General features: G+C 50.3%; 1 protein-coding gene across 3 annotated transcripts in view; it reads left to right on the top strand.

Moving 5' to 3' along the window:
- Lrrk1 (leucine rich repeat kinase 1) overlaps nucleotides 1-22364 on the top strand; it is a 138452-nt gene that overhangs the window by 72265 nt on the left and 43823 nt on the right. For all 3 annotated transcript variants that reach the window (XM_040730655.1, XM_040730659.1, XM_040730661.1), the window contains 11 exons: nucleotides 2933-3159; nucleotides 5106-5233; nucleotides 5325-5488; nucleotides 6822-6959; nucleotides 9560-9672; nucleotides 11305-11381; nucleotides 16707-16836; nucleotides 17645-17757; nucleotides 18170-18384; nucleotides 20655-20819; nucleotides 21342-21514. In XM_040730655.1, coding sequence (XP_040586589.1) covers nucleotides 2933-3159; nucleotides 5106-5233; nucleotides 5325-5488; nucleotides 6822-6959; nucleotides 9560-9672; nucleotides 11305-11381; nucleotides 16707-16836; nucleotides 17645-17757; nucleotides 18170-18384; nucleotides 20655-20819; nucleotides 21342-21514 — 1643 coding nt within the window. The remainder of the gene's footprint in view (nucleotides 1-2932; nucleotides 3160-5105; nucleotides 5234-5324; nucleotides 5489-6821; nucleotides 6960-9559; nucleotides 9673-11304; nucleotides 11382-16706; nucleotides 16837-17644; nucleotides 17758-18169; nucleotides 18385-20654; nucleotides 20820-21341; nucleotides 21515-22364) is intronic.

Below are 22364 nucleotides of genomic sequence, written 5' to 3' on the forward strand. Positions count from 1 at the left end.
TCGCCCTGCAAAGAGCTTTTGAGGCATAAAGGGTCAAATGGACCTTTACCAGAGATCTAATCAGGCCCCAGAGGTAGAATCACCTGGTGTCTGATGCCCCCTGGTGGTATTTAGTGGGAAGAACACAACATTGTCTCCAGCCTTTGCCTAAAATGCTTAACCTCAGTCTCAATGAGCACCTATTTCACTTATGCAAGGTCTAACCAGGCGGGATTGGGAGGTTATTCTATAAAAACAGTGGGGTAGTTTGGAAAATTGCAATGTCAGAGTCAGAATATCCCCAAAGCCGTGAGGATGATTCCAGATTGAAGAGAGGGAATAACTCCTAGATCAGAACACAAAATAGTTTTTTGGGTTGGGGGGGGTGTTTTGTTTTTTGTTTGTTTGTTTTGTTTTGTTTTTTTGTTTTTTTGAGACAGGGTTTCTCTGTATTGTTTTGGAGGCTATCGGTCCAGCCCAGCCTCGAACTCACAGAGATCCGCCTGCCTCTGCCTCCCGAGTGCTGGGATTAAAGGTGTGCACCACCATCACCCACCACAAAATAGTTTTTAAAATCATTTCAGGGCAATGGCAGATACTTGAACATGGGCTGTGGACTGGATAATTGTGTGCTGCTGTTACACTGCTTGAAGAACAAATGTTCCACATGGAAAGATTCCTGTTCCACTGAGATGTGCCAGTGATTAGGGTGGTGTGCTGTCCTGGTAGTTTATGCCAGCTTGACACAAGCTAGAGTCATCAGAGAGGAGGGAGCCTCAATAGGGAAAAGGCCTCCATGAGATCTGTCTGCAAGGCATTTTCTTAATTAATGACAGAGGAGGATGGGCCCAGCCTATGGTGGGTGGTGTCAGCTCTGGGCTGGTGGTCCTGGGTTCTGTAAGAAAGCAGGCTGAGCAAGCCATGAAAAGCAAGCCAGCAGGCAGCTCCAGCTCATGCCTTGTCCTGACTTCCTTCAGGGATGAGCAGTGACATGGAAGTGTCAGTCAAATAAACCCTTCCCTCCCCAACTTGCTTTGGCCATGGTGTTTCATCACTGCAATAGAAACCCTAACTAGGACACACGCCATGTTATACCATTCCCAATAGCTCAGCAAAAAAGTAAAGAGATTTGTTTTTGTTTTTAAATTTTTTATTATGTTTGGGGGTGATAAGTATATGAATGCAAGCACCCTCAGATCTAGAGGCATAGGATCCCCCCAAAGCTGGAGTTATAGACACATGTGAATCACCCAACATGAGTGTCTGGGAACCAAACTCAAGCCCTCTGTAAGAGCATCAAGTACTCTTAACCACAGAGCTGTCTCCCCAGCCCCAAGAGCATATGGGTCTGTGTTTGGAACAAGCTGGGGAACAGCCAGTGTGATTGATGGATAGCCGATGTGACAGACAGCCAGTGTGATGCTGCTTTAGTGGCTGGAGACTCTAGTTCTGCGGGGTCCATTGGGTCCTAGTTCAGCTCTTTGGCAAATTTTAGATTTTTCCAGACTTACAAGTTTAAAGTAAGTGGGAAAAGACAGTAGGAAAAAAATTTAAAAGTAAGTCAGACAATTGAGCGGCTTATCTAACAAAATTAGCTGAGGCTAAGACTCCTCTCTCTGGACCTTAACTGTTCATCCTTCTTTACCTAAACTAGTGAAGAGGGAGATAAATGTTGGAGGTCATTCCCTTAGAAGGGCAGGCACACAGCCTTTCCAGGATTTGGCTAAAGGGAGTTAAACGCAATGTACACACCACCACCTAGTGGCCAGATGTGGTCACCTCTCAGCAGCTGCCAATTGCAAAGGCCGGATTAAGTGCCCACATTATTGGTACTTTTCCCACAGTTCCTGTGGTTCCCACATTTGTGAAACAGTAATTTTTGTTTATATTTCTAGCCCTGTAGCTTTTTGTTATTGATTTCCAGTTGCTTTGGATAAACAAGCCAAAAAAACCAGATTTCTTCTCCTCATAAACCCAATTGAGTCCTTGATTCTTTAATAACCCTGAAGTTAGAGGAAAACCTTATTCTATGTATTTAACCAGGGCCCATTTGCTGCCCAACCATAGCAAACTGCTGGGATTTCCGACTTCCTCTTGAAAAGAAAAACAAGCCAAATAAGAAACATGTTCTGGGCTTAGGGTTTGGGCTGTTGCACGCGTGTGGTGGAGGCTGGGAGCACAGGGGAGTGGGTGAGCCTCAAAACAGAGCCAAAGGGAGGCAGGCCACTGTCCGGGGAGCCGGAGACCCTGCTGGAGGCGGGGCTCTTGCGTCCCTGTATAGGGGCCACACCTAGCTTTCTCAGGCTGTCCTGAACTGGAAGCAGGGTCAAAAACTAGGGAAGCTGTCTGTTACTAATAGAGTCCTATTTTGACTGTTACAGAAGAAATTTGTTACTGCAGATGTCATTGGCTATCGAGGTTCCTGGACTGTTTGCTAAGGGGCTTGGTTTCTTGCTTTGGGCTGTGGACCAGCGTTCCAGATTTCCATTTGGTGTGGCCTTTCATCTGGAGGCAGCCAGTCCAAAGTGTGGCCTGGCCCAGTGCCAGGTGGCTGCAGACAGTGACAGCCTCAATCACAATCAAGAAAAGAGATTGCAGACCATGTTAGGACCCTGCCCGAGAGGAGGCCCTCCGAGCCTCGGTGGGCTTCCTTTGTACCCACAAGCCATTGCTGCCGTGCCATACCCTTGAGAGAAGCTCTAGAGGGTTGGTTGTGAGCCGACCAGCACACTCTGGAGGTGACTTGGAACCACAAGCAGGCAACAGATCATATAGGAGCCACCTCCTGTGCTGACGGCCCTGGTGGAAGCCGAGGAACAAGGCAGACATGGTCCCGGCATCTCAGGCCGGGGCTCCAGCTGGGGTGGGCACACAGTCTCACTTGAACATTTCGTTCCAGGCCCACCTCGGACCCAGACTCACCGCTCTCCTGTCCCTTGCTGTCCCGCCACAGGCACTTCGTGTGAAATGGTCACATCTTAGGTTGCCCTGGGTGGACCTCGACTGGCTCTTAGACATCTCCTGCCAGATCACAGAGCTCGACCTCTCCGCCAACTGCCTGCCTTCACTCCCCTCCATCATCCCTTGGGGACTCATCAACCTGAAGAAACTGAACCTCTCAGACAACCACCTGGGGGAGCTGCCCTGCGTGCAGTCATCCGACGAAATCATCTGCTCCAGGTGGGCCCAGGGGTGTGGACAAGGCCTTCTGTGCCCCGTCCACCAGAGCCGCCCTCCCATGCAGGTTCCAGGGTTGAGTTCTGTGTTTTTGAAAACGAGCTTGTGGCGGTAGTGAAGGGCTGCTCTCTCTTACACAAGGCCCCTGACGTCTAATGAGCCAGAGAGGTCTCGACAGGAGGCCTGGGCTAAGGATTCCTCCAGCCATGCAGAGCTATTTGTTCCGAATATACAACTGTGTCCTGCACGGTAGAGTGACTAGAGGCTTCCTGGCGTGGTAGGATGGCTTGTCCCACCCCCCATAAAAAGCTGGGTGGGCCTAAGGAAAGAGTCCTGGGAATGTGGCCACACATGAACACTGGTCACTGGATCACTGCCGTCTTACCTAGAGCCCTGAGCCCTGAGGGGGCATGGGAGGGGAAGGACATCTTTGAATTGCTTTTCTCATTGTTGTGACTGAATGCCCTGACAGCTTAAAGAAGGGAGGGCTGTTCTGACTCAGAGTTTGAAGGAGACAGTCCATTGGGAAAGGCATGGCTACAGAGTCAAAGGTGGCTGGTCATGCTGCAGCTGCGCCTTGTCACACTGCATCGGTAGCTGATTACACTGCATTTGTAGCTGGTTACACTGCATTTGTAGCTGGTTACACTGCATCTCGGTAGCTGGTCACACTGCATCTGTAGCTGGTCACACTGTATCTGTAGCTGGTCACACTGTATCTGTAGCTGGTCACACTGCATCTCAGTAGCTGGTCACACTGCATTGGTAACTGATTACACTGCATCTCGGTAGCTGGTCACACTGTATCTATAGCTGGTCATACTGTATCTGCAGCTGGTCACACTGCGCCTTGTCACACTGCATTGGTAGCTGGTTACACTGTATCAGTAGCTGTTCACACTGTATCGGTAGCTGGTTACACTGCATCTGTAGCTGGTCACACTGTATCGGTAGCTGGTCACACTGCATTGGTAGCTGGTTACACTGTATCGGTAGCTGGTTACACTGTATCAGTAGCTGGTCACACTGCATCTGTAGCTGGTTACACTGCATCGGTAGCTGGTCACACTGCCACTGTAGTCAGGAAGTGGAAAGCAATGACTACTTACTGGTCCCCAACCGGGGACTGGTGCCACACACATGCAAAGTGGCCCCTCCCACATCGTCTCACCTAACCCAGATAATCCCTTACAGACACACCCAGGAGTTTGTTTCTCATCAAGTTTTGCCAATCATGATGAACCGTGACAGGCAGGACTGTACCTGAATTTACCAAGGGTGTGTATGTACAAGGCTTCGTTGCGGAAAGGATTGGAGCTGACTACAAAGCTAAGGCTGGGCCTGGAAGATGGCCCAGTAGGTAAAGGTGCTTGCTGTCAGGCCTGATGTCCTGGAACCTTCATACTGGAGAGAGAAAACTGACTCCCGAAAGTTGTCCTGTCTCCCACCTCGGGGGAGGTCATGGTGCATTGGTTCATATGGGTGAATGCATACACACAGTAAATACACGGGATTAAAAAATCAACTGGGGGTTTAAATGTTGTAAGGGACAAGGATGTTAGAAAGAGCTTGCGGTTAGTCTTTGGGCCTCATAAATGAGTTTTACAGGCCGAAAGTGTAAAGAGCAAGTGTTGTCTGAGTGTTATCCTTAACCAGGCTCGGGTGGGTGAACCTGAAAGCCCCACCAGGTTGCTCCTCTGTGGCCTCTGAGCAGCCCTGGGGCATCGATCGCTTCCCATGGGCAAAGGTTTTAATCCATGGATGTTCAGAAGAACCAGGACCCACCAAAGTCAGACTCCATTACCAGAACAGATCGTCAAATAAGTAAAAAGCCAAGATTCCTGCTTGCTTTGTAAGCTGTGTGTGCAGAGAAAGCCTTGCCTATGGAGAGATCTTTAATTGTTGCTGTTTGCCCTTCCTGTTCCCTAACTCCCTTCTCCCTGGCCCAGGTTACTTGAAATCGACATCTCCAGCAACAAGCTGTCCCACCTTCCTCCAGGATTCTTGCACCTCTCAAAACTTCAAAAACTGACTGCTTCCAGAAACTACCTGGAGCGCTTGTTTGAGGAAGAAAATGGTACGTGACTCCATCGACGACCCGGGGTCATCGGCCACTTCCTTGCTGTTTGGGATACTTTTAACATCATACTCTTTTTTTCACCTCACAGCTACTAACTGGATCGGCCTGCGGAAGCTGCAGGAACTCGACCTGGCTGACAATAGGCTGACTGAGCTCCCCGCCCTCTTCATGCACTCCTTCAAGTCCCTCAGCTATCTGAACGTCTCCAGAAACAATCTGAAGAGCTTTCCCGACCCCTGGTCCTGCCCTTTGGTGGGTTCATGAAAGCCACCGTCCACTCTGCGTGGCCCTCCACGCTCCTCACTTCACCCCTGGGGCCGCGCTGTGTGTCACAGTGTCACTCCACACCGCAGCTGAGTAGAGGCCCTCGGCCGGGCGAGGCTCTCACAGTAGCAGCTGTCAGCCGGGCTGTCTGGCTCTGGATTTAGGCACTACGGTTTTGTACATCAGCAGCTTGCACCTGACACAAGATGATATAAGGGATGGGGAGTTGGCTCTCCTGGTAAAGCGCTGCCACACAAACATGAGAACTTGATCCCCAAGAATCCCATAAAAATGTCACATGTGGGTCTGGAGAGATTGCTCATTGGGAAAGTGCTTGCTATGTAAGTGTAAGGACCTGAGTTTATGTCCCCAGCACCCAAGAAGCAAAGACAGGATCCCCAAGACAAGTGGGCCAGCTAGACCAATCCTGTTTATGAGCTCTGATAAGTTCAAGTGAGAGACCCTGCCTCACTTGTAAGATGGAGAGCAATCTAAGAAGACACCTGCCATCAACCCCTGGCCTCCACATGCACACATGTACACACATGCATGCATTCACACATGTGATCATACATGCATATGGGTCACACATGTTTTCTAAAATGTCAGGCAAGGCAGCGTGTACCTGTAATCCCAGCACTGAGAAATGGGGATAGGAGGTCCCTGGAGTCGGCTGGGCAGCCAGTCTAGACAACTGATGAACTCAAGGTTCAGTGAGAAACCCGGTCTCAAAATTTAAAAAAATGGTGGAGAAGATACCCAACCTTAACCTTTGGCCTCTACACATGTGTATATACACAAACAAACCTGATATACATACAGACACAAATGCTAAGCGGGGGTGCAGGGTCTTGGTGCAGGAGTCTGTGTTCACAGCTCTGCAGACTGAATGGAGCTCTGTTTCTTGATAATCTGGCTGGGTAAAACAGATGAATAGCATAAGGAATACTGGTGCTTTGTTGCTGCTGGTTGCAAACAAGGGAATTCTCCATCACGAGAATAAGCATTCCCAGTCTGACCATATGCACAGGGAAGACTGTGTCTCCCGAAAACAGAGCTCTCAGTCAGTCTGTTAGTTCCCAGGACAATAGGCTGGATGGTGACGAGGGAGGAAAAACTATGAGCCCCCTTTGTCTCCCCCAGGAAATTCTATCCCTGCTCCCACAGGGCAGAACAGCACAGGCATGGAGAATTTGAAGCCTTTCTCCTCACCCCTGCCTGATAGCCTCACTTCAGGCATCAAATTGACAAGCAGAATTCTAGTCAGCGCTACACTTGGGAAACTACTTACTCTTCTCCCTCTCTCTCCTCAAACTCCTAGAAATGTTGCAAAGCTTCCAGAAACGCCCTGGAATCGCTGCCAGACAAAATGGCTGTCTTTTGGAAAAACCACCTGAAGGACGTGGATTTCTCTGAGAACTCGCTGAAGGAGGTGCCCCTGGGGCTTTTCCAGCTTGATGTGAGTCCAGTCGAGCTTCATTTCTCATTATCAGGGTTGGTAAGAAAAAGCCAGTCTGGGCTGCAGGGAATCTCTGCGCTTTCTCCAAGTTTGAGAAACACACAAGGAAAAAAAGCGAGCGATAAGTCGGCCTATCCAAACATGCATGGTCTTGAGCAAAGACGGAGTGAGGGGAACAGTCGCCATGGAGACAGCTGTGTTAGGGAAGGACTTACTTCCCTGGGTTAGTTACTTCTCATTGCTATAACAAACGCCCTGAGATAACCAACTCCGATGTGAAAAGGGCTGATTTGACTCAAGGTTTGGAAGGCGTCAGTCCGTAGACACATCCCCCATGGCTGGGCCCAATGCTTCTGGGTCTGTGGTGAAGCAAATGCAACTTGGGAGAGCAGAGCTGTTCACCTCACAGCCAGGACTTGAACTAAAGGGGAAACAGAAGAGGTGTGACCCCAATATCCTCCTCAAGGGCCCACCAGCAATGAGCAGAACACCTCCCACCAGGCCCTGGCGCTAAAGGCTCTGCCACCTCCCAGTGGCTCTGAGAGACATGTCCACCTTTATTGTTTGTTTGTTTAACCCATGGACCTTTAGGGAGTGTCACAGATCCAAAAGAGCAACCCCAGGACTCCGTTTCATTATAGAACTTCTGTTTTGGTTCCGGTTGTAGAGGGGATTAAACCTGGAACCTGGTGCATAGCAGGAAATGCTCTGACTGAGCTTCAGCGTTCACTGAAGCATTGAAGCATGATGGAGAAACAATCCCATCTGCCCACTCTTTCCCCCACTCCTAGAAATCTCGATGAGCACCACAAACTCCAGCGGGAGACTCCGTACCTACAGTACTGCCCCTCTGCCTACACAGGGTCTTCAGGCAGGCCATGAGGCACTGGGATCCCAGAACAAGGGATTGCTAACTGTTCACCAAAAGCATTAGGACCCCTGGAGGTCCTCATGGTAGAATCCCAGGTCACATTGCCCAGAAAAGGTGACTATGTTTGAACACACAGGTTCAGTCCTTAATCTTCATAAACCAGCTGCTCAGATCACCCAGAATGCCCAAAGACATCAAGAGTCCCTTCAACATGCAGATCTCTGAAAAGAGGGACTATCAAGTCATAGACCTGTAAACAAACATGGGGCAGAGAAAGAGACCCACATGTTTTCACAGCCAGGGGAGATGGGAGTGTTCCTGACTGAGAACCCATGTCACTGGCACCCACAGGGACCAAACGGCCATGAGTTCTTACCGTTTACCGCCTCCCTGTTCTGGGTCCATCGCTCAGACCAACACCTTGCAGTGTAGCTTGGCCATGCAGGAGGGAATAGAGCTTTGTGGAATGTCACCACTTCTGTGGCATTCCTCTCTCCCCTTGTCCCCAGATTGGGGGTTGGGCAGGGCTTCACGTCCCAGCCCAAGCCCTGGCTAGTTGCTTGGGGAGGCAGAGGGTGACAACCGCCCTGGTCCTAAGAGTGGCCCATGGCGTCCGCCCTTCAGCAAAGGGAAAACAAAGCATGTAGAGGGCTTAATGTGACACAGCGGTGGCCCTCTTAGGTCGCATGGGTGTAGGTGGCCCTGTGACAGTGTCATCAGGAAGAGCTAAGGTGTGTCTCTGGGGCTCTCATTAAAGAAAATAACCCTCCAAGTGAGTAGGGACCCCAGTAGGCTTGCATACAAGGCCCTGGATGACTTGCCTGTGTGGAGACCCCCATACTGGACATCTGAGAACACCCAGTGGGCTCCTTGGGGTCTCCAGCAAGGCACAGGGATGAGCCGCCTGTGTGGGAACCCCAAGGAGGACATGTGGCTAAGGCAGACCACCCATGGTCTTGCTGCCTCTCTTTGGGGACCACCCATGAAAGAAATCACCGGCATCACACTACCAACCAGTGGTACCCTGTGTACTCCAGGCAGGTACCGACTAACCGTGACTCCTAAGAATCTTGGCTTCAGGATGTGCTGAGATCCCTTCTGTTCTACCGCTCTCATTGGCCTTGGGGGAAAATCTAAATGCATTGTTGGTCTTCTCTGCTTGAAACAATTTGGGGAGTTTTGTAAACAGAAAAAGACCATGTTTATTGGGGAGCAGACTGATGTTGGGAGCAATCATTGTTATTTAGAACCTCTTACAAATATTGTCAGCCTTTTTTTAAAGGGCCCTAATTTAAGGGCGACATTGTAAAAAGCCATCTTAATACTCCCACTAAGATCCTAGATCTCTACCAACTCTCAGACCTACAGTCCAGACCCCTCTCCTTCATTAATAAAAAGTAAGTGAGGAGATGTTGAGGACCAGGTCACTGTAAATCTGTATTTCTTGCCCCACGGCACTTCTTCCCACAGATGGCCCAGCCCCGTAGAGATAGCCCATCACTTAACAAGGCTACACCTGCCTCACCTCTCAGCCTCTCCGTCTAACCTCTGCCCCATCCCCCACTTCCCCTGTTTAAACCTGTACAGAACTCTCATTAAAACGCAGCTGGGTCAGCCATGTTGTCTTGCTGCCGTCTTCTCGTCTCTTGTTCCGTCACTCCAGGTTCCCGTGGGCTCTCGTCTCCTCCCGTTCATGTTTGAACTCTTTTCCTCTCTCCCCCTCTTTCAGGCCCTCATGTTCTTGAGGTTACAGGGAAACCAGCTGTCGTCGCTGCCACCTCACGAGAAGTGGACCTGCCGACAGCTCAAGACCCTGGACCTCTCCAGAAACCAACTTGGCAAGTAAGCAGGGGCTGCTTTACCCCGGTGTAGAGAGAACCAGGGATAGGAGCTCCAAGCCCCAGGCGTGTGTCTACCTGCAGCTGGGCAGATGGCTGCGCCAGGCTGCTGTATCCCACTGGGCAGGAAGGAGAAACAGGGTAGTTACTCACCGTTATGGAGGCTGCAGGTCTGGGAGTGGGGTGCCATCAAGTCTGTTGCCTGCCTCGTTCCTTGGCTTGTTAAAGTGGCCATCCCTGTACATCTCCAAGCTCGTCGTCTTTGCTGTTAGCTTATAGACACCAGCTATATGAGACTAAGACTCATCCCAATGAGTCTATGTCAACATAATCACTTCTTTAAATACCCCACTTGTGGAGTGTCCTTTATTCAACAATGCTTGGCACCAAAAGGGTTTCAGATTTTAGATGTCTTTGGGATTTGTGAAGTATTTGTGTATATCCCAGATATCCTGGGTTGGGTCCCAAAGCTAAACACAAGACTTGTGTGTGTGTCATATGGCCCCCATCCACACAGTCTAAAGACCATTTCCTGCAGGGTTTTTAGCACACCTGAGTTTTAATTGCGACATAGCTCTGAGGTCAGGTCTGGAATGTTCTCCTTTCAACACCGCACTGGTGCTCACACAATTAGGCTTTGGAATGCATCTGGGTTTAAACTTTCGGATGAAGGATGCTACTGTGAGACATTTTCTGGGAAGAAATGACTACATATCTTTCCCCCGTGTGGGACTCTGATGACAGACCACAGAAACGATCCTAACCAAATATAGCTTGAAGAACCGATGAGTGTGTGGGGGTGACCCTGGGTGACTCAGAGGCACCGTCTCACCCCACGCATAGGTGTCGCCTCACAAAAGCTGCGTCCTGCCCACCTTGCAGGCAGCTTCACCGAAGAGTCTCCTCTTCCGCAGCAACTGGCGTGTTATGTAGCCTGCGAGGAGTGAGCTTGTGAACAGTATAACTTGCCCAAGCTTCCTAGGTCTTAGAAGTTCCCTCTCCCTCCAGGAGGGGATGTTCCCGATCAGAGGAAGTAGGTACACACACAACAGAGTCTCGATGTGTATTGCAAATCCCCAAGCCCTGAGGTGAGATCCAGGGGACATGGTGCAGCCCGTGAGCAGCGCCTTCTGACTGTAATTGATGAACGTCCTGTCTCTCTCTCTCCAGCCTAGACCAGAGGCTATAAATCCTTTACCAGCCGCTAACATGCTCATAGGTGGAATAAAATGTATTCGCCTAACAAAGGTGAAAGGTTGAAGGTGAGCCCTGCGGAGAGCATCCCCTTGTATGCTCTAGCTGGAGACTGCCCGGAAACACCTCAGTAGAGCCCACACCCAAAGGCAGTTTCCCTGGAGGCAGTGGCCAGTGCGCCAACTACGAGAACGCCCTGGACAGAAGTACCTGCACCTGCTTGAAGTGGGCAAGCCCGAGAATGTGAGACTAATGGCTGTGATCCTTCCTAATTACTTCTAGAAGACCCCATGAGCTCCCTCTATAAACTGCAGGAATGCCAAGAGCCTGCTGATAGAATCTACTGCCGTCCCCATGGTCCTGTGTTACATAGTCAGAGATGATAGACTCCATGTCGTCAGGCTGACCTCAAATTTCTGAGAGTTCATTTTCCCCTCCACAGAAATGAAGATGGGCTTAAAACAAAGCGGATCTCCCTGTTTACCACCAGAGGGCGCCAGCGTTCTGGAACTGAGGCAGGTGTGTGCCCAACTGGGGGGAGTGTGGGATCCTGGGAATAGGCAAGGCAGGGTAGCTTTGTATCCCTGTTGTATGTTGGGCTTTTCTTTTCCTTTCCTGTTGGAATGTCAGAGATGGCTGGGGTCAGCTGAGAAGTCTGCCAGTGAGTAAATGATGTTAACATACTTCACATGTGTGCACGCCTATGGCCCGGACTCCCAACCTGGAGCCCAGCAATGCTAATAACTGCCTCCCACATACAGAGAGATACCCCAAATCACATACACTAGAGTCGCAGTCCTCATGGGAGCTAGACCATGCCATCTGTGTGGCACAGGAGGAAACTGAGGCTCCTCGTGTACCTCAGTCATCAGAGACCAGTGACTCATACAATAGACAATTCCCCCTCACTGTTCTAGGGGCTGGAAGTCATTTCAAGGTGCATCCATGGTTGGGCTTGGGAGAATCGGGCTTTCTAACTTGCCAACAACCACCTTCCCACTCCCACTCCACCCACACGTGGTGCACAGTCTCTCCAAACAGGGCTCTTCCGTCATGAAGAGTCGACCCCGGTGACTTCATCTAAACCTAACTGCTTCTTCCCAGTGGTCCTGTCTCCAGTCTGAGGGTCACAGATTCTGCATGTTCTCCGTGTTTCCTGACTAGTTCTAGCTCCTGTGACGGAGCCAGGCTTCCACACAGACCGTGGGAGTTCACCTCTGGGGGCAGAGCCAACTCTATCCAATCTTTCTGTTGTCTTATGGCATCTTCTGAGATTCGTTAGAGGCCACGAAGTGTGGCAGAGGGGTACAAGGTCTTCCCATGCTTCAAGAGTGGAACTTTCCCTGGAGTTGATGTTTTTCACTCGTATAGCCAGTGCCCTGTGGGGAATTCCTCAGGAAAGACTCTGTCCTTCAGGGAAACCCTGCCTAGTGGCAAACAATTGGTCTGCCCTTTGCCCCTTAAGTAGTAACTTCTTATTCTTTGGCTATAATAGTGGTAGGTAGGTGTCTGTGTTTGGGGGTGGATTCTGACAAGGTCTCTCACTGGCTTGGAACTCAATAAGCAGGTTAGGCTGGCTGGCCGTTAAGCCCCAAGAATCCATTTGTCTCTGCTTCTCCAGCACTGGGATTACAAGTGTGTTCCACACACATCCAGGTTTGTTTTTTGATTGGGGGGGTTGGAGGGTGGGTTCTGAGAATTGAACTCAGGTCCTTCCAAGGCGGGCACTTTATAGATTAAGTCATCTCCTTTATTTTACTTTCAACTGTCAAGTCATAACTGCATGCATTTATAGGACACAAGGTACCACTGATCTGTTATAGGACACAAGGTACCAATGATCAGATCAGAGACCACTGGCATCTCCATCACCCCAGACTGGCTTGACTGTGTTAGGAACATTGAAAGTCCTCTCTGCTAGCAGTTTTGAAATGTACAAACGTTGCTGTCAGATGAGGCTGTCCTGCTGGGCTGTGGAACACCAGGGTCTCTTCTTCCTGTCGGCCACGCAGCAGCCCTACACCGCCTGTCCATTCTCTCTCCCTCCCTCACCCCTGTACCCTCCCCATTCTCTGCTAACTGCTATTCTACACTCTCCTCTGTGAGATCAACGTTTGTTCACATCTGAGACTCTAAAACCAGCTACACTTACAGAATATCCATCAGGATGCTATCCCGTAGTTCGTAGGTCATTTTAAACAGACTGGCACTTTCTTCTCTGGCTTGAAGGCTTGAACATGACCAGAACAGGTGCTGAGAGGCGAGGCTGAGAAATGCTACAGAGGCCAAGATGCGTTTGCAAGAGACAAACACCACAGGCCACACTTGTTGCACTTCTCGGGCTGCCGTATGCATGCGGGTACACGCAGTGGCTTGCATGTCAGTCCTGTACGAGTATGTGGGTTTCATATCATTGACCGAGTAACTACTGGTGGGACAGAATCCAAAAACAGAAGTAAGTAAGTGCAGTCTACCTTACTGTATCTGTGAGACCAACTAGCTGCAGACTGGAAAGTGTGTGGAAAAAAGTTGCATCTGTACCAAATCCTGCACACGTTTTTTTCTATTCCCTAAACAACACAGTATGACAGCTATTCCCACCACATCCCAGTGACAGACAACACAGGCCACCTAGACATGATCCGGAGGCTACCAGAGGATATGTGTGGGTTTTGCATGTCTATATGAGGAACTTAATATAGACATGTTGTAGAGGGCACATCCTGGAGCAGTACCTCGGGTTCCTGTGTACAAATGTAATAATATATTAGCAAATGTGGTGTTGTAATTTAGTAGAAAAACTGTTTTCAGGTTTTAACTGAATGTTGGTGTGACTAGCTAGGAGGAAATGCAGTATCACTGACCTTCCTTATGTCAGTGACAACAATGCCCACCGGGATAGCAGGCTTGTGTTAATAATAATAATAGTAATAATTAATAATAATAATAATAATAGCACTAATGATACTTTAGAGGACACTTGTGTGGTTTGGAGTGGGGGCTGACTTCTAAAAGCTGGCTGGGAAATCTTGTCATCTTCTTTTATTTTTGTACATGGTCTCACACTGTAGACTAGGCTGACTTGGAAACTCACTCTGTAGCCCCAAAAACGATCATCTTACCCATCCTCTCAAGAGCTGAGACTATAGGTGTGGCATACCCTGCCCCCCACAACATCTTAAAGCCCCAAATCTTGGCTTTGTAAAAATTGGAAAGTTTTATTTGGTAAAAGACATTATTTGCTTCCTGCAAACTTCTGAGAACTACTTCCCAAGGAAATCACTGTGACACTGATGGGCACACAAGTCTCTAATATATAAAGAATGCTTGTAATTTGTTCATACATATTCATGAATTATTATATGAATATATATACATATACATGTGTACATATATATATGAACATGACAACCCCATAAGAAAAAAATGATAACAAATAATAAAGTTTTGAAAAATAGATCCAGACAGCCAGGAGACAGATACAGAGATCCCTTGCTATACTAACAGGGAAATACAGTTTATGAATTTCCCTAACTGGGTCTTTCTGTTTTATTTTTTCCTGCATTGGAGTATAGGACCCAAGGCTTTGGGCATGCTGGGCAAGTACTCGGCCACTGAGTCATTCCCTCAGCCCAGCTGGCCCCTCAGTCTTAGGACATCGAGTACAGATGTGAGAACTTGGAAAGAAAGAGAAACAAACACTATATCTCCCTGGGGCCAAGTGGGACAGTGGACAAGAACACAGGCTGGGAACAGCATCAGTCGCTTGCCGGAGGACACCTGTGTGCTCTGCCTTCTACTTAAGCACACGGGGTCCTTTTGGAGACCAAGGTGACGGTACTGGAAGGTAGACCAGTTGCTCAGTGGGGCCAGAGACAGCACGTAGAAACTGCTGTACAGGAAGGTCAGGCTGCATAGTGAGAAAGTCACCGCAGTGACCTGGTAGCCAGTGGAGGAGGCCATACTGTCAAAGACTTCCTGGCAGAGGGCATCATGGCAATGGTAGATGACAAAGACCTCCTGGTTTTTCAATTGGGTCTGGAATTTCAAGGGCCACCCTTGAGTGAAACTCAGGCAAGGAGCCCTTGCCAGCCCTGTTCCTCAGTAGAGTAGTTCTCTCAGGGCGGTTGACCGGGGGTAAAGAGTTATCTATAAAAGACAGCTTGTTTGAGGATGGACAGTTAAACTCCAGGGAGGTTCACGTACATTCAAGCAGTCATATTTGTGCAGTTGCCGTGTCCAAAAATAATTTGGGTGACCATTTTTACGGTAAAATTCAGACGAGTGGGGTCATAAATAACTTATGAATAAATAGCAGTTCATAAATACCTCTAGCTGTGCTCTCCCCAGCCTAGTTTCCACAGTTTTGAGCAGTTGGCTGGGGGGTGTGACAGGTGTCGCCTCCGTTCCGAGCTGTGGCTCCTTATTCCCCTCATCCATCACTTAAGAGGCCTTCATAAACACCAGAGCGAGACTTCAGACTTGGCCGGCCCCACAGCCAGATGCTCAGTGTTCCCTCCATGGGCTACAGAGCACCCCTTTCCCCCGTTAGACGCCCTCCCAGGAAAATGTGAGGCCATTTCATCAAAAGGGAGAAGAAAGCGCTTTTGAGCATCTTTCCTCGGGACAAGGTGTAGGACAAAGTCGCCTTGGCAAGCCCGCTGCAGTGCTGTTTCCACGGCTGCAGGAAATCCTGCTCAGAGTGCAGCAGGCTGGGCAGGGTTCTCTTGACATTCATCTTAGTAGTCTGGCATCGCCTCTCTCCCAGAGTGTTCTCTGAGGCCAGGTTTCCTCGTGGTCATCCGTTCTGCCACTCCATGAGTGAAGAGATGCCCACGCTGAGGGAAGCAATTGTATCTAGGCAACGGAACATGATTTCGGCCCCACAAAAGAATGTTGCCTTCTCCATCCTCTACGTCTCCTGCTGGCAGTCCCAACAGGGGACTTTGAGCCAGTGCCTGCATCCTGGATGCCCTGATTCATGGTGGGATATCCTGTCCTTTCTCCCTGCTTGTTGCAGGAAGAATAAAGGTTCCTCAGAGATCCTGCTGTAGTGTAAACCCCTGAGTCCCATTAATGTGTGTTTCCAAGCTCTGTATGACATTCTTTCTCTGCACATAGGCTCGGGTGCTGTGGAAACGGCAAACGTGACGTGATCTTAATGGTAATCCCATAATTAGCCTCATGAATGAACTTACTTGAATACTAAAGAGTTGGCTGGGTTTTCAGAGAGTAACATGTTAAACAACATTTATTTTAAAAAACTGGCTCATAGTATGTTTCTGTGTTAATTAGCTCTTTCTTTCATTGAAGAGGTAATGCTGTATGTTTTAAAACAAAATGAGTATTTGGCTTTCTAGTAAATTCTCTAGATGTGACTGTGACTCTGTATAGCACACACATAGATATGTGTCTGTGCATGTGTGTTGTATGTACATGCATGCATATAACACTCGAGTGATGGGCTAATACACGTGTGTATATCTGCAGATATTTTCTGCCACAAGCCCTTTAAGGGACATGGCTCTGCACCTGGCTCTTCCAATTCCCCAGAAGCCTCCACTTTACATACATGTGACCTGTACCATGCTTTGTAATCATTGCACCTTATTCCATTGCTCAGCAAATCCCCTGCGGACATGCAGCAATGAAGAGCATGCCACTCTCCTTTCAATCTTTGTCTCGTGTGCATGCACGGATGTCTGTAGCATTAGAATCGGTAGATCAGGGAGATGAGGTTTCCCAACATGCTCTGTGGGCATCACAGCGGTTTGTATGGCACCTCTGCACAGCAGCCGTCTGGGACTGCCCAGAAGCAAGGTCTCTTCTGACTTTCATTGGCAGCATGCATGCTAGAATTCCCAGCTTTCCTGAGCGAATCACTGGAGGTCCTTTGTCTGAATGAGAATCACCTCGACGCAGTCCCTCCGTCCGTCTGCCTGCTGAAGAACTTATCGGAGCTCTACTTGGGCAGGTAAGTTCATGTTGAGGGCAGGTGCAGCCCAGAGAAGCAGAAATCCTCCCTCACATCACTGGGGACCAGGCAGAAAGAAGGAAGCCATCCACATACCAAGACACAGAGCGGGGCTTCCCGACTGGGTGTGATCTGAAAGGGGGGGAGGAAGATGAGCGTCCACAGTTTGCTGCTTGGCTGGGGGGCATGAGGAGGACAGCTGAGACCCTGACCCCTCATGCACTGAACTTTAACGTGTGCCAGATCCCATTGGGGCTTAAGCAGCAGGTAAAACTTGAGGGCCGCAGAAAGTGTTGCATTAAGATTGGAAACAAGAGTAAAATGACAGACTCTAGATATCCCCTATGTGGAAGGATTTGGCAATAGGGTGGGAGGGAGGGGGGAAGGGGAGTGCGGGAGGAGGGGAGGGAGAGGGAACTGGGATTGACATGTAAAACAAGCTATTTAAAATTAAAATAAAAAATGATAAAAAAAACTTAAAAAAAAAGATTGGAAACGGAGAGCCTTTGCAAGGGGGAGTGGTGGCCATCTTGATGGTAATGTCGTTAGTGAAAGAGAGAGAGAGAGCAGTTGTGGGCAGAGACTCAGTTTGAAGCTGTAGTGACTCAGTGAAGACAGAAATAATGCTTCCACTACTGGTGATGGAGAGGTCTGAAGGCCTTAGATCTTAAAGGGGTTTAAATGAAAGGCTGAAATTAATGACCACGGTGCATGGCTTGGAATGGAGCTTGGCCGTGGCCCCTGCAGACTGCAGTGGCTGTGACAGCTGTAGGCTACGTGTTCATGTGAGTGCTTGTTCTCTCTTCAGTAATCCCGGGCTCCGAGAGCTCCCTCCCGAGCTAGGCCAACTGGGAAACCTCTGGCAACTGGACATTGAAGACCTCAACATTGGCAATGTGCCTGCAGAGGTCAGGAAAGAAGGTAGGGCCTCCTCAGCCCTGTTCCCGTCACCGCCTTGGAAAGATAACTCAGGTTCCCTTGGTAGCTTTGAAGGATGGAGTCAGTGGGTGAATGAACCATGGGGCCCAACTCCAACCTCAGAGTTTGGGAAAATGCTAGGAAAGTGGTCCCAACACAGTAGCTACCAACGGCGATTGAGGATGGCTAGGTAGTAAGGTATGCCGGCCAGGGCAGCACGGACGTTATCCTTCAGCCCTGGCTGTCACATTTAATTTTGGGGGTAGTTATTGTCATCCCTGCCTGCTCTCAGATTCCTCACCTTCCCTTGGAACACATAGAAATTGGGATGGAATTTGGCCTCCTGAGAAATGTGAGTGTATCCCCGTTATATATAACTTAGGGTGTCCACTTGTCCACTCCTGATGTCCCACAGGCCCCAAAGCAACACTGTCCTTCCTGCGTGCTCAGCTTCGCAAAGCAGAGAAGTGTAAGCTGGTGAAGATGATCCTCGTGGGCCCCCCACGCCAGGGCAAGTCCACACTCCTGGAGATCTTACAGACGGGGAAGGCCCCCCAGGTAGCACACAGCGAGGCCACCATCAGGACCACCAAGTGGGAGCTCCAGAGGCCAGCAGGCTCCAAAGCCAAGGTGAAGGATGGTGACATGCAGTGGGCGGGAGGGACCTCCCTGTGGTCTGTTGTCATTCCCCCAGAGACCCTGGACATTCTGAGTGCCAGGCTCAAGATGTGCTGCTCTACCCCAGCTGTCGCCAAGAGTTACGAATCAGCTCTTTCCAGGACCTGGTAGTCTTTCTGTCATAATGAAGCCAAGGCTCTGGGCCAGAGGTTCTTGACCCTGCTTGTCTGCTGGATTCCCTGGTGGGGCTCTTAATGAGTGCATGCTCAGACTTCAAATCTGGCCTCCGGGACTTAGCTTCAAATAGGTTGGGGCAGGGCTCTCCGAGGGCTACGAACAAAGCACCTCGGCAGATAGTGAGGTACACCTCAGCTTCTCTTGGCCCCCTTAAAAGGAGGCTGAGAGGGTACCCCAGGAGTCAGTGCCCCGTCCTCCCTGCTTCCTGCTTCCATTCAAGCCATGAAAAGTTCCATTCAATTCATCCTGTTTAAGATGAATTCTTCACCAACTTGTTCATCATCTTCGTTTCTATTCAGGACCAAGCAAGTAGAAATAAACATTTTTTTAGCCTTTTGAGGCAGAAAAGAACCAGTGGGATCTCAGGCTGGTACTCATGTTAGTTATTTTTATGCTGTTGTGACCAAAATGCAAAATACCTGTCAGAAATGACTTAGAGGGGAGCACATGTGTGTGGTTCATTCCACCGCTGCGTGGCCCCTTCTGTCGAGCAGAACATCGTGATGAAGACAGCTGTTCACACTCTGGGGGACAGGAAGCAGGGAGTGACAGGAAGTGGCCAGGATAATATCCTCCCGAGGACCCGCCTCTAGTGACCTACTCCCCCAAGTCTCACCTCCCACGTCTCTAGAAACCTCCTAAGATTTCACCAGCAGGGGACCAAGTGTTCAAGACACAAGCCACTATCAGGTGTTCCCAGTTAAAACCGTAAGGGCACTCCATCCGAAGAACAGACGCAAAGTGGCTTTGCGCTGAGTGCCAGACAGTGCTGTCCGCATCTGCTGTGTGTGTCTCTGCCTTACTGGTGATTCGGGGATGCACGGTGGAGGAAGGGTGACGGGCAGAGAGCTGAGAGGCTGTGTCCAGATGGGGCCTGGTTTTCTTCTCCAAGCCCAGCACAATGAGGGCTAAGTCTGATTGCAGAGTTTTTCCACATAAAACCCCATTCCAAACCAGGGAGATCCAGTTTGAGAAGCAGAGCCTTCCGAGGGTGTAAGCGAACATACTCGGGGCTGCCCCCCCCTAAGAATGGGACCCTTGGGGCTAGGAGCACACATCGGTGGGACAGCCTGTGCCAGGCCATAAGTTCAATCCCCAGCACCCGAAATAAAAATAAGAGCAGGGCCCTGCCCGCTGGGTTCCGAACAGTGCGGTAATGAATGCCAGGCCCACTCGGAACAGACAGGGAGTGACTCTAGCTGACTCACGTCTGACGGGTCTCTCGAATAACCAGAATTTTCTGCAGTGCCCTTGGCTTTGCTGTTTTGACAGTGACTCAGTCACTTTTGCTCCCAGCTTTTCTTCAGTGCCTGGGTGCCCAGGCTCGAAGGGTGAAACCGCCTTCACTCGAAAGCCACGGCGGCTCTCGTGGGCACCCAGGCCCCTCCCGCCCCATGCGGCTGACCTTTAGCTGGCCAAGAGCAGCTGTCTGCTTTCATCTGTATACAAAACCAGGTCAGCACGCTGTATGTCTTGGAGGCCAAATGCTGCCTCATGGAAATGACTCCTGGCTATAGCTCCCTGCAGTCTTGGCTTCTAGGCCAGCTCTGAGCTCATGCAGTGAGAGAGAGACCGTTTCCCGGCCTTCCTGGCAACCCAGTTCCTGTTGTTGGGTTCTCAATTCAGGGGGCTTTCCCAAACCTCGCTGGTGGGCCCCAACCTTTGACCTACATAAGTTCAAGGGTGCCTCCTCCTTTTGGCCCCTGCACAGATAGGGTGGAGCCGTGATGTCAAAGTGGGGGCCCTCCTGCCACCAGATGTCTTCCAACTGTGGGGAGCCTAAGATAAGCAACACCACAGGCCATGATCTCCTCAGATGCCCAGCTCTGTTTGCAGCAAATGGAAGCCCCAGAAGTCTGCCTTTGGACCACTGGGCTCTTTTCCCTCGCCAGGATTGCTAAATTAGACATGGAGTCTGTGACTTTTCCGCCACTGCCGCCGCCATGTCTCTTCCAGATCCGATCCACGTTGTAAATTTTCTTGCGGTTCCCTCACCCCCGTGGTCACTCAAATGCGCCCCCTTCTGTGCCTGGTTGCTCAAGTAGGTTGAGTCTGTGGAGTTCAACGTCTGGGACATTGGGGGTCCTGCCAGCATGGCCACCGTCAATCAGTGCTTCTTCACGGACAAGGCCCTGTACGTGGTGGTCTGGAACCTGGCACTGGGGGAGGAAGCCGTGGCCAACCTCCAGTTCTGGCTGCTCAACATCGAGGTGAGGAGCCACCGTCTTCGCCTTCTAGTGCTCGGGACCCAGCTCCCCAGGGTCCTGTGTCCCGAAGCATTGCGTGGGTCAAGAACAAAGGGCCAGTGCACCGGAGAAACACTGTTCTTGCTGCAGGGCTTTCCCAGGGCCCCATCGTGGCCTTGCATGGTTTCACAGAGAACTCAGAGGCCTCCTGGTCCTCAGGGCCCACTGCTCTTGTCATTTCTTATTTACCTGAAACCTAGCAGCCCACGCGTGCGAGGCACTCCCTCCCAGGGTAAGGGCGCCACTGGCCTGGCACAGGCCTCTCCCTCAGGTGGCTAGAAGGACCAGACATCCCTCTCCATGGGCTACCCTGCATGAAGTGGGCCATAGAGAGCCTCAGTTGGCCGTAATGTTCAAGTGCACAGAAGGTGACTGAGTGTGGGCCACTAACATCCAGGGTTGGCACATTTGCACACTGAGGAAGCCACTTCCCACTCTCTATTCAGGGAAAAAAATAGGACTCAGCTGTGGGATTCTCTGTTACAGGCCAAGGCCCCAAATGCTGTTGTGCTGGTGGTTGGGACACACCTGGACCTAATCGAAGCCAAATTCCGAGTGGAGAGAATAGCTACACTGCGTGCCTACGTGCTGGCACTGTGCCGCTCGCCGTCAGGGTCCAGAGCTACGGGCTTCCCGGATATCACTTTCAAACACTTGCAGTGAGTGTCACCTGCCTCTCTCTCGCTGCCGCCGCCGTGTGTGCTCTGTTCACCAGGACCCCAAATCAGCTGGTATCTGTCCTGGGGATGGACCAAGCTCCTCTGGACAGAGGGTGGTACCAGAGCAGGGCATGGCTCATAGATGACTAGAGACGGCCTCAAGACACCCTAACTGTGACCCCTTCTGGGCCCTCCTCCCATCGGGACCCAGCACACAGCTCCCATGGGACAAAGAGACAGACTTGACCACATCCATAGTATTTTCAGATCACTGACGGAGGCAGACATTCCAGTCCTTGCCCCTGATCCAAGTAGATGTGAGAGCAGCTAATGGGTCTGAAAGTAGCTGCCGAGGGTGAAGGGGGCGGGGCTGGTGCAGGTGAGACTGGGTGTGTCGCTCAGTTTACCTCTTGTCTGTAGCCATCACATCGTCAGGGCTCTTGTACTCATTTTTCATCGAGACTCCCTGATCAGAACAGCATGAGTGTTATTGCAGCTACTCTTGGATCCCCTCACTCTGGATGAGACAGCATGGGTGCAGGTGTTCGGTCTCTTTTCCACTTTGGGCACTTTGGGCCGTATACGTCTTTAGTCCTGCCTAAAGTGGGTGTGGTTAGCGGTGTGGTAAACCGCCCTTTTATTACCACATCTGTATGCGCCTCTAATAAGTCACATGTTTAATGGCGGCATCAGACTTCCTCCTACAGTAGGGTCCCCAGCATAGGGCTACACACAGAGCAAAGCCTCCAGAGCCTTCCTGTTCTCTCTTTAACAACTTGTTGGCATTTGGGACATACCTCCAGGGAGACAGGGATGCTCCCAAACAAAGAGGTGGTGTGTTGATTAAGCT

The sequence above is a fragment of the Mesocricetus auratus genome, unplaced genomic scaffold, assembly GCF_017639785.1.
Source record: "Mesocricetus auratus isolate SY011 unplaced genomic scaffold, BCM_Maur_2.0 Super-Scaffold_4256, whole genome shotgun sequence".
Taxonomy (NCBI): domain Eukaryota; kingdom Metazoa; phylum Chordata; class Mammalia; order Rodentia; family Cricetidae; genus Mesocricetus; species Mesocricetus auratus.